The sequence below is a fragment of the Nymphalis io genome, chromosome 14 (genome assembly GCF_905147045.1).
Source record: "Nymphalis io chromosome 14, ilAglIoxx1.1, whole genome shotgun sequence".
In the NCBI taxonomy this organism is placed as follows: Eukaryota; Metazoa; Arthropoda; class Insecta; order Lepidoptera; family Nymphalidae; genus Nymphalis; species Nymphalis io.
The window spans coordinates 12,033,102-12,045,529 of NC_065901.1; the positions used below are offsets into that span (position 1 = coordinate 12,033,102).

Consider the following 12,428-nt stretch of genomic DNA (forward strand, 5'->3'; position numbering starts at 1 on the left):
AAGCAGTTATTAATGATTGATGGAATCATTAATTTAATGAACGTTGTGGTCAAGATTTAATGATCTGTTGTCGCTTCGGGAAAAAATAGAATACCGGCGTAGGTGTTATCGGAAGAGTGTCAATAGTGAACCGTCCCGCAGGTCTGAGGAGCCGAGCCTGGCCGGGTTCCTCGTGCGTCGCGCGCGCAGCAACAGTGTGGTGGCCAACTACCTGTACTGGTACCTGCTCATTGAGTGCGAGGACGAGGTGGCCGGCCGGGGGGGCGACCTCGCCGCGCGACGCATGTACCTCGCCGTCATGCGCACACTCTCGCACCGCCTCGCCACAGGTACACACCCGCACACTCGCACCGCCTCGCCACAGGTACACACCCGCACACTCGCACCGCCTCGCCACAGGTACACACCCGCACACTCGCACCGCCTCGCCACAGGTACACACCCGCACACTCGCACCGCCTCGCCACAGGTACACACCCGCACACTCGCACCGCCTCGCCACAGGTACACACCCGCACACTCGCACCGCCTCGCCACAGGTACACACCCGCACACTCGCACCGCCTCGCCACAGGTACACACCCGCACACTCGCACCGCCTCGCCACAGGTACACACCCGCACACTCGCACCGCCTCGCCACAGGTACACACCCGCACACTCGCACCGCCTCGCCACAGGTACACACCCGCACACTCGCACCGCCTCGCCACAGGTACACACCCGCACACTCGCACCGCCTCGCCACAGGTACACACCCGCACACTCGCACCGCCTCGCCACAGGTACACACCCGCACACTCGCACCGCCTCGCCACAGGTACACACCCGCACACTCGCACCGCCTCGCCACAGGTACACACTCGCACACTCGCACCGCCTCGCCACAGGTACACACCCGCACATCCCGTCATGCGCACACTCTCGCACCACCTTGGCTCAAGTACCACATCTACAGTAATATAAATTTGTAGGTAACGCTGACCACCAGCGCACCCGGTCGTTCCTAGCGCGTCAGCAGGTGTTTATCGACAAGCTGGTGAAGCTCGTGAAGACGGTGGCGAGAGAAAGCGGCAACAGGAACAAGAAGGCCGAGCGGCTGCAGCAGCTGCTGTCGGACCCCGACGCCTTCAAATTCAACTTCACGAACTTCGAGCCAATGCCCTTCCCACTCGACCCGAATGTTAACATTAAAGTAGGTCATATATAGAATTCCTTATAGTCTCTCTACATATATATTCGTATACAGGGTTACAGGGTAATATGTCACGATCCTTTTAAAGGGTTATAGTTCAGGACAATAGCTATCAAATGACCCCCAAAATGCTTATGCAAAAGTGTATCGTTTTCGAGTTATTAATTTTTTAATATTTTTTTTATTTAAAGGATGTTTAAGATTCTAAAATTCAATAAAAAAAAAATCAACGTATTTTCCCTATTTTTTTTTTGTATTTCTTGCTAGGGTACATCCTAGTTAATAATAACCAGTTATAAAACAAAAACAATCTTCAAGCATTTTTAAATTACAGATCCAAAACTGTACAACTTTTCGATTTTTAATTTTGATTCTTTAAGTTACTCGCAATTTTTTTGTAAAAATCACTATGGCTCTTATCGTGCGGATCATTTTAAAAATATCTGCGTTTCCTTAGCTATCCATCGGTACATAAAAAGTACAGTAACAATCATAAACTCAGGAGAAAATTAGATAACAAAGAGACCAGGTAGGAAATTCTAAGAAATGCTATTGTTAAGAAATTAAATCTGGATCAAAGACAAAAGAAGCCGAGATGGCCTAGTGGTAAGAACGCGTGAATCTTAACCGATGATCGTGGGTTCAAACCCGGGCAAGCACCACTGAATTTTCATGTGCTTAATTTGTGTTTATAATTCATCTCGTGCTTAACGGTGAAGGAAAACATCGTGAGGAAACCTGCATGTGTCTAATTTCATTGAAATTCTGCCACATGTGTATTCTACCAACCCGCATTGGAGCCGCGTGGTGGAATAAGCTCCAAACCTTCTCCTCAAAAGGGAGAAGAGGCCTTAGCCCAGCAGTGGGACATTAACAGGCTGTTACTGTTACTGTACAAAGACAAAAGGACCTCAATGCAAAGTAGTTAAAGATTATTTTTAATAGGGGTAATAGGTAAAAAAGGAGAGATAAACCAGAGCTGTCATTGCAATTTTGAATTTAAATCAAAAACAAAATACTTAATCTTTTTAGTTACTCCATACTTTCGAAATTACACTGTTTATTATTCATAATTCGTGTTCAAAATGAGATCCCCTATTTCGTATACAAATACGCATTCTTTTTCTTAATTCACTTTTTACTACAACACTACTCAAGCTATGTCGAATAGAATTTGCAGCATTCATTATTCTTGTTTTGAGTTCTTCAATTGTTTGTACTGGTGAAACATCATAAACCAGGCTTTTCATATGCCCCCAGACATAATAGTCCATCGGAGTCAAATCTGGACTTCTCGCTGGCCATGGGATTGGTCCTCCTCTGCCAATCCATCTATTACGATAATTGCTGTCTACCCACCCTAGCAAGAAATACAAAAAAAAATAGGGAAAATACGTTGATTTTTTTTTTATTGAATTTTAGAATCTTAAACATCCTTTAAATAAAAAAAATATTAAAAAATTAATAACTCGAAAACGATACACTTTTGCATAAGCATTTTGGGGGTCATTTGATAGCTATTGTCCTGAACTATAACCCTTTAAAAGGATCGTGACATATTACCCTGTAACCCTGTATAAATAATTCCCCATAAAACATACCATCTTAATGATATTTACAGGGAATAGTCGCTAAGAAGGCGAGTCTTTTCAAATCAGCTCTAATGCCGTGCAAGCTGACGTTCCTCACGAGCGAGGGCTCCGAATACGAGGCCATCTTCAAACATGGAGATGACCTGCGACAGGACCAGCTCATTTTGCAGATGATTACGCTCATGGACAAGTTGCTGAGGAGGTAGGTCGATGACCTCGAGTTGACATGACTGCATTGATCGAGATAAAATATTCCGTAGTATTCATTATGTATTCGTTAAATAATGGCGTTTTAAACTTTGGAAGTTTTTATTGAAATTTTGGAAGTCAAATTGAAGTATACAAGTAGTTGTAGAATAGTGTTGTATTATAAATGAAGACGTATCAGTTGAGAACTGTATGGAGCGCATAGTACAGTAGCACTTGCATAGTATATATCTATACTATAAATTGCAGATAGTCGTTTGTTGGGTAGAGTAAGAGTTCGACTCGTCATTTAAGCCAAGTTTTCGTGGCACCGCAGGGAGAACCTGGACCTGAAGCTGACGCCGTACAAGGTGCTGGCCACCAGCTCGCGGCACGGCTTCCTGCAGTTCGTGGAGTCGGTGACGGTGGCGGAGGCGCTGGCGGCGGAGGGCAGCATCCAGAACTTCCTGCGCAAGCACGCGGGCGCGCCGGCCGCCCCGTACGGCATCAAGCCCGACACCATGGACACGTACATCCGCAGCTGCGCCGGCTACTGCGTCATCACGTACCTGCTGGGCGTCGGCGACCGCCACCTCGACAACCTGCTGCTGACGCGCGGGGGGGCGCTGTTCCACATCGACTTCGGCTACATCCTGGGCCGCGACCCCAAGCCTCTGCCGCCGCCGATGAAGCTCAGCAAGGAGATGGTGGAGGCCATGGGGGGAGTCCACTCCGAGCTCTACCACGAGTTCCGCAAGCTCTGCTACACGGCTTTCCTGCATCTGCGCAGGTCAGTTTTTTTTCTATTTATAATAAGAAAGCAAACAAACAAACGAATCACCTGATGGTTTGTTCACTTTGGTCCACGGCTATTGGTAGTGTAATTAAATTAAAATCATAACTAACATCAATTCTCTGCCAATATCATGGAATCTAAAATGTGAAATTTTATTTTATTTAAGAATATTTATTTGCAAATTAACATACTAATATAATACAATCGTTAAAAAGGTGTAAACTAGTTCCGGCTAATCCTGCTTGTTCTTTTCGATCGAATCTACATTCCGTACTCACAGTAGCTTTAGATTTTATTAAATGACATACCATGACAATTCAAAAGCGCTTATAAGACTACTTGAATAAAAATTATTTTGACTTTTATAAAAATTTGAAATACACTATTACTAATATTATAAATGCCAAAGTAACTCTGACATTGAATCTGTAAAGCTTTCACGGCTAAACAACTGAACCGATTTTGATCAAATATAGTATGAAACTGGTGGTAGGGCTTTGTGCAAGCTCGTCTGGGTTGGTACCACCCATTCATCAGATATTCTACCGCAAAACAGCAGTACGTGGTATTGTTGTGTTCCGGTTTGAAGGGTGAGTGAGCCAGTGTAATTACAGGCACAAAGGACATAAAATCTTAGTTCCCAAGGTTGGTGGCGCATTGGATATGTAAACTATGGTTGGTTATTATGTTCTTACAATTCCAATGTCTATGGGCGTTGGTGACCACTTACCATCAGGTGGTCCATATGCTCGTCCGCCTTCCTATTCTATAAAAAAAAAAGAAACAATCTTGAATCTCATGGTAAAAACTTGGCTATTATTTTAAATAAAAAAATATAATTATTTGAAACCAACTCATTACCGCTTCCAGACATGCAAATCTAGTTCTGAATCTGTTCTCGCTGATGGTGGACGCCTCCGTTCCCGACATCGCCTTGGAACCCGACAAGGCCGTCAAGAAAGTGCAGGACAAGTTGAGGTGACAATTACTCTTAGGATATTTAGTTTAATGGAATTCGAATGTCTTACATCGTTTCTGGTGACTCAGTAGATGGCGCCACTAGCAGCTAAGGACCACTCGCTGTCGTTGATAAATTATTTGCTAGTACAACAGTAACATCAAATATATACATAATATAAATATAAATATCAAAATCAGGCAACGTGATGTGCGTGCAGAGCTGCAATCATTTGATATACGGAAAGCTAGCGGTCCCGATGGAATACCAGCCATAGTGCTGAAGAAGTGCGCGGCGGAGCTGTCTCCTGTGTTAACGCGCCTGTTCCAACTTTCTCTCTCTTCGGGATGTGTGCCGGAGGCTTGGAGAGGAGCTAATGTGCAAGCGGTTCCCAAAAAAGGGGATCGGTCTGACCCGGAAAATTATCGGCCAATAGCTATCACCTCAGTACTTTGTAAGGTGATGGAACGGATTTTAAACAACCAACTGATCCATTACCTAGAAGATCACTGTCTAATTAATGATCGTCAGTACGGGTTTCGACCAAAACGGTCCACAGGTGATCTTCTAGCGTACGTAACGCACCTCTGGGGTGAAGCTATCGACAAGCATGGAGAATCGTTGGCTGTCAGCCTCGATATCTCCAAGGCTTTCGACAGGGTCTGGCACAGAAGTCTTCTCTCCAAGCTACCGGCATATGGTCTGCCTGCTCAGCTATGCACCTGGATTGCCAGCTTCCTACACAAGCGTAGCCTTCGTGTTTTAGTAGATGGTTGCGCTTCACAATTCTATGTAGTGAATGCTGGGGTCCCCCAGGGATCTGTGCTATCTCCCACACTCTTTCTTTTGCATATCAATGATATGCTCTCTCTTGGGAACATACATTGCTATGCAGACGATAGTACAGTGCATGGTGGATACCACGGACGCGCAGTGGCTGGGCGAGCGGAAATTGAGGAGAGGCGGAAGGATCTTGTCATTGAACTCGATAGGACATTAGAGCTCATCGCCAAATGGGGCTCTGATAATCTTGTTGAGTTTAATGCCAAGAAAACACAGGTATGCGCTCTCACAGCGAAAAAGTCAGCATTTTCCCCTCTTCCCTCCCTCTGTGGCACACCGCTGATGATACAAAGCAAAATCGTCATGCTGGGGATGGACGTTCGCTGCGACCTTAGTCCAAGGGATTACATCGAGGCTATTATAAAAACAGCCTCACGGGAACTCGGAGTTCTGAACAAGGTGCGGCGTTTTTTCACGCCACAACAACTGTGCCTGCTGTACAAAACACAGGTACGGTCTTGCGTGGAATATTGCTCGCACCTTTGGGATGGCTCCGCTAAGTACCTACTGGAGGCCTTGGACCGGTTGCAGCGACGTGCAGTACGCATTATTGGCGACGTAAAGGTCACACACACCCTTGAACCTTTACAATTGCGTCGTGAGATAGCAGCACTGAGCGCTTTCTATCGACTGTATCACGGCGAGTGCTCTGAGGAATTATTCTCTCTAATTCCTGCTTCCCCCTTCCTTCTTAAGTCCACGCGAGCTGGTTCTCGATGTCACCGCCTAACTATGACATCAATTCCATCGCGCACAAAGAAATTTGGCAACTCCTTTCTTTGTCGCACTACCAAAAAATGGAATTCCTTACCAGCTCACGTGTTCCCCTCCTCTTACAACCCGGGTTCCTTCAAACGAGGCGTGAAGAGGCATCTTGCGGGCCAGCAAGGCGGGGACGGCTAGTACAGAACATTCTTCCCGACTGTACTGGCCGTCGTCGCGTTTGGACTCTACTACCACTTACGATCAGGTGGAGTAGAGTCATTTGCCATCCCGGCGCATATAAAACAAAACAGCCTGTTAATGTCCCACTGCTGGGCTAAGGCCTCCTCTCCATTTTGAGGAGAAGGTTTGGAGCTTATTCCACAACGCTGCTCCAATACGGGTTGGTAGAATACACATGTGGCATATTTTCAATGAAATTAGACACATGAAAGTTTCCTCACGATGTTTTCCTTCACCGTCAAGCACGAGATGAATTATAAGCACAAATTAAGCACATGAATATTCAGTGGTGCTTGCCCGGGTTTGAACCCACGATCATCGGTTAAGATTCACGCGTTCTAATCACTAGGCCATGTCGTGTCGTCACGTCTCGTGTTTACTAGTACAGTATGATAATAACCAAATAAATACAAAATTGATAATGCTCCAGTGTTGCCTTGTCCCGTTTCTAACGAAAAAAAAATCATTTCTCATCAAAATGGAGAAGAGGCCTCAACTCAACAGTGGGTCATTTAAAGGCTATTACTAATTATATTAATTTATCAAGAGACACATTAAAAGTAAACAAGTATAAAAATAATTATTTTTATGTATATTCCAGGCTGGATCTAGGCGATGAGGAAGCGGTTCACTTCCTGCAGAACCTTCTGGACATGTCTGTGACAGCTGTCATGGCGGTGCTGGTCGAGCAGTTCCACAAATTCGCGCAGTATTGGCGAAAATAACATTCCTTAAATGTTAACTCGAAGTAATAATAGACAATACGGGAGTTATACTAATTAACTAAGAGTGAGCTTACACGCTGAATACCAAGTACAATATGGTATTGTTGATGATATTGCTGTTTGCGTTTTCTTCATTTAAATGATGATAATGAAGCACCAACAACGTAGCTATTACCACTTTAAGAGATATTAACCAATCTTTGTATAACCAATACACCATCAACCATGACAGCTAAGATAATTCCCTTGAGCCTAACCAAACTGAAACACGACATTACAAAATACTACTGGTTGGGTATGTAATGTTGAATAGGATTTACTGGTGGTAGAGCTTTGTGCAAGCTCGTCTGGGTAGGTACCACCCACTCATTAAATATTCTACCGCAAAACAGCAGTACTTGGTATTGTTGAGTTCCGGTTTGAAGGGTGAGTGAGCCAGTTTAATTACAGGCACAAGGGACATAACATCTTAGTTCCCAAGGTTGGTGGCGCATTGGTGATGTAAGCGATGGTTAACATTTCTTACAATGCCAATGTCTATGGGCGTTGGTGACCACTTACCATCAGGTGGCCCATATGCTCGTCCGCCTTCCTATTCTATAAAAAAAGGGAGGGTACCCTTTTTTCAAATTCAAATGAGCATAAACAAAACCCTTTGGCCAAGTTTAACACTCTGTTAATATTTGCAATTGTCAATAGTGTTGAATGTGTAAAGTCATTCTAATATTTCTTACACAGGCTCAGGTACCCCTTTCTTAATAATTAATTATCAATATACAATATTAGTAAAGTTATTAAGTTATTAATACAAATATTCCGAAGTATAATGTTATATTTCAGAACAATGTCAATACTGGAACTTGTAGAAAATGTTTAAAGTATTGTATCATAGCGAATGATATATACATTTAAAATTTAATTAATTTTAACTCCCGCTAGTTTTGTTTCTTAAATAGTTCTTTATTATAATGTTTCTTGCCAATGAAATATTTTAAATGTTATAAAATATAGTTATATATTTTAATGTTTTAAGTTGTTTGTTTATTTTTCAATTTGAAAAATATTACCTAGCAACAGAGATATTTACTTATAGCTCGATGTACATATTTATTCATTATTGTTGTAAATATTACAGTTTTGATGAAAATATCATGATTGTGTGACTAAATTCAATATATTTTTATAGTAATTCAATTATTATAAAAATATATGTTAAGAGAATGAAAATATTTCGAGGTAATTAATTAATTTAGTAAAATTAAAGAAAAAAATACTTCAAGTGTATGTGAAATGTATTTTTAAAGATTATAGTTTATTATTTCTCTGGTAACAAACTTAGTGAAAATACATTATATTAAAATTTAAGAAATTTCAAATTTAAATATAAGTATGTATAAATAAAATTATTAAACATGTTAACCATTGGATAAGATATATTTTTGTTTCTTGCATGGAAAACGATTATTTGTTTATTTACTGTAAATGTCTTAAATCGAAGTCACAAGAATATATATTGCTGTGACTGTTGTAAATATCAAGAAATTACATTAAGCATAAACATAAAAAATTAGACAGAATTTTTAATGTCAAAAATACTGCGCATTTCTGATTTTTAATTGGCTAATAAATTTGTATTTAATTGACAATTCATTTAAATTACGCACATGTAATAATTAGTTATTTGATTGAATACTTATTCAATAATTATAATACAACTTGCCTCGGATAAAAATGTATGTAAGAGCGCTCGAAAAAAAAATTCAGCAACTTCATGAAAATAATTTAAATATCAAATTGGCCCACAGTAGTTGTAAGGAAGTATATTTGTAATTTTCTACTGTGATATTTACGAATAAAGTATTTTCATACATATCGTGTTTTTAATAAAATATACTTTAAAAAGTAAGTTCTTTATTATGCAATAACAATATATTTAGCTCTGCAATGGATTATTTATGATAAAGAAAACAAAAAAAATTACTTTTTTCTAAAATTAAGCATCAATTTACAAAAAAAAAAATATTAGATACACCTGTTAATTTTACAAAATTAATAAAAAAGTTGGTTTAATTCACTAGACTATTCATGATTGAAAAAGATCAGACACATAAAAAAAAATATGCATACAGATAAAAGTATGCAGTAGGTTTACTAACAATTTAACTAACACACTAGTTCGTAAAACGCTGATCCAGTCAGCTTTACAATCAGATAGTCACATTCATTAATTTAAGTTTAATCAGCTTTTAAAAACCCGAGGTTAATATAATACATTTGAGAAGTTCTTAAATACTATTATAATCATAAGAGACTTGTAAATTTTTGTGTAGAATATAAAAGTATTATACACTTAATATAATTTATGAAATACTTATTAAAGGTTTTAATGTAAATAATTCTGTGAAAATGCATTGCTGCGCAAGTCAAATGCTATTGAGATTCTTTTCACCAATGTTAATAATTAGGTGTTGGCTGCCATCAAATCACAACCACTAGCAACACAATCACTCGCTATTATAATTTTACTGCTCGTATTAGCCTGGATAACATCACAAGCAGCTATTTCAGCATATGTCACCCCACCAATTACATATACCAAAATTGTTTTAGGCTTTAGAGAAAAGCCACCCAACTTATCAGCTTTCAAAGTCTTTAATATTGATTTAGCATCTCTGCATCCAAATTCCAAATCATTTTGCAGATTTAAATTCGACAACTTTTCATTCAATGTTTCCATACCATCCTTGAATTTTTCAATTACAGTCCCGCCCACTTTGAGATCGCTGAGAGCTGATAACTTTGACAAAACCTCTACTAAAGAGTCAGATGTTAGTAAGGCATTGCATATAACTGCTACCAATGGAACATATCCACCATTAAACACATAACTCGGTGATTTTCCATCATCAGATTTCGAAGGCAACTGCTTTAATTTATTAGCTACAGTTTGAAATTCATTTTGCCACCTCGGTAATCGCTCACTTAGGTTACCTAAATTAGACAAGGAAAGTTTCGGGCTGGATGGTTGTACCAACAGCCCAGCAGTGATCAAATTATTAAAAACATATAAAAACTTGTAACCAAACGCTATCAAGTACTTGCTTACAAGAGTATTATATTCTTCATAAGATAACCCTTGGGTCAAACTAAGTAAGCACATAAGTCGTAAGCTATTGTATATATGGATATCTGTACCAAAATTCTCATCAATATATGTGAAATTGGACTTTTTATTTCTGTTATTTAGCATTTCACTTTCGGTAAATGTCAAATTTTCGAATTTATTGTTCATTTCCGATATTATTGTTTCGCTAACTAAAACATGATTGACTAGATTCTGTTTAAAAAGTGTAACTTGTTGTAGTTTTGTGGCAACAAATTCTTTCATTTCCTGAATGCCTAATGCTTTAATGTCTTCATTTTTTAACAACTTAGCTTTTGAGCTCAATACACTTAAAACTTCAGAGAAATGTCTGTGCTTAATTTCACCATACAAATTATCTAATGAACTGTCTAGGGTTATGACTGTATTTTTTGCAGTATTTCCTTCAGTAGTAGTAAAATTAAGTTTTCCTCTCTTCAACTTTGTATCATTTCCATTTACTTCTAAATGGCCACAGCTGATATCAAAAATTTCACTTAACAAACCGCTGTATGTCGCTGGTGTGAGTAAGCTCGAAGCATAATCTTGATCCCTGTCCATCACAATTAACGCCCCAATATCATGTGAGGAATCAGAACTTATAAAATCTCTGGAATAACTCTCTTTGTATACCTCCAATATATCTAAAACACTTGCCGATAATTTACCTAAGGATAATATACATTTGGGTCGGCCAGTAACATGAAATAGACTCCATAATGACATGGAAATGCTTGATAATAGAGAATGATTCTGTTCAACAAATAATTGCTTATAAAGAAAAGGCAATTCTAAGCTAAGTAGCTGATCATCAAGATACATTAATTCCCATGAGAATGAATGCAGCTTAACTATATCATAAAGACCTCTGTTCTCTAATATAGAGTCAAATGTGGAAATAACTTTTGGTGCAATTATAATGTTGAAACATTTGGCATCTGTTAGAGATGGGTTTTGGCACAAGACTGACGATATCTGATCTAAAACACACTTGTACTTTTTTATGGAAGCCGGTATTAAATAAACTCTAATGATGTTCGCTGTAGTACCCAATTGAGGATCCATTTTGTATATTTTTTCAATTCCATGTTGCCTTAAATAGAAAAAATTATATAGCGCTTCACTCAAATTTCAAAATTTTAACTTATTTAAATAAGATTTTAACTATAAATAAGTATGAATATATTGTCTTTAGAACACCATTAATATATTTTTTGAAAGATAAACATACATCATTCTTACCTGAGCCAACTAACACCACATATTCTTTCCAATGGTTTTATAAGAGATGGGTCAATTATTAAGTCTGCTTTGTCGCCACATTGATCGAGTATCTTTTCTAATTTATGCTGGGAAATAAGACTTAACGAAGCTAACTTTAACGAAAGCGGCTGTTCCATGATTTTGTATTTTGAATAACACCTATTTTCATCAATTACAGCATTTTTTTACAAAACGCATTATATTTTATTTTCCTTAAGCTAACTACACTGTGATAGCTTTAGTAAAATTATTTATACCAAATTCAATAAATATGTAATGTTTACTATTAGGTATTCAACTATTCAATACATTGTCGCTAGTTGGATGTTGCCAGCTCCTAACATATTTATCTCTAAACAAGCATTATAATAATATTCTTAAAAGTAGAAACTCCAATTGCAAAATTTAAATTTTGTCTCAGTGCATAGTTCAGCGTTAGTGAACAAAATACGTGGGCAAAATCTGGGCAAACATCCAGTTTTACATTTTAGTTCTCGCATTCGGTGGACTCAGTATTTTATGAATCATGAAAACAGCCTGGTTTAATTTATTATTATTATGAATGTAAATAAAAACCAAATTTGAAAAGGTTGAATAATAATAAGTTAAAATTTTAAGAATAATGTAGTATGATTATCAACTATTATTTTTTTAAATTTTCATTGTAAATTTTTATTTTTCAAATATAACATTTTTTAACCCAAAATATTCTTATTCATTTTATTTTTTAGCTTACTGGTAAAATAAAATACAAATGGTGGTAATACCAATATGACATTTTATA

The 12,428-nt window shown here is 38.6% G+C and overlaps 2 protein-coding genes across 2 annotated transcripts in view; one reads left to right on the plus strand and one right to left on the minus strand.

The window, feature by feature from the left end:
* LOC126773204 (phosphatidylinositol 3-kinase catalytic subunit type 3) overlaps positions 1-9,109 on the plus strand; it is a 29,637-nt gene extending 20,528 nt beyond the window's left edge. Inside the window, exons 13-18 of the mRNA XM_050493940.1 lie at positions 142-329; positions 974-1,194; positions 2,816-2,988; positions 3,310-3,762; positions 4,639-4,746; positions 7,116-9,109. Coding sequence (XP_050349897.1) covers positions 142-329; positions 974-1,194; positions 2,816-2,988; positions 3,310-3,762; positions 4,639-4,746; positions 7,116-7,239 — 1,267 coding nt within the window. The 3' untranslated portion in view covers positions 7,240-9,109. The remainder of the gene's footprint in view (positions 1-141; positions 330-973; positions 1,195-2,815; positions 2,989-3,309; positions 3,763-4,638; positions 4,747-7,115) is intronic.
* A 146-nt stretch (positions 9,110-9,255) lies between these two features.
* Positions 9,256-11,947, minus strand: LOC126773224 (vacuolar protein sorting-associated protein 33B). Its single transcript, XM_050493975.1, has 2 exons — positions 11,624-11,947; positions 9,256-11,474 (listed from the first exon to the last, which is right to left on the minus strand). Exons 1-2 carry the CDS (start codon positions 11,779-11,781, stop codon positions 9,701-9,703), a joined length of 1,932 nt encoding a protein of 643 aa, XP_050349932.1. The 5' UTR covers positions 11,782-11,947; the 3' UTR covers positions 9,256-9,700.
* Positions 11,948-12,428: the final 481 nt, after the last annotated feature.

What these genes read in the sequence shown, in the direction of transcription:
- LOC126773224 (XM_050493975.1), bottom strand. Translation starts at nt 11,781, where the DNA reads ATGGAACAGCCGCTTTCGTTAAAGTTAGCTTCGTTAAGTCTTATTTCC. An exon ending in TGTGGTGTTAGTTGGCTCAG is followed by an intron (nt 11,475 to 11,623) that starts GTAAGAATGATG and finishes TTTCTATTTAAG; the next exon opens with GCAACATGGAATTGAAAAAA.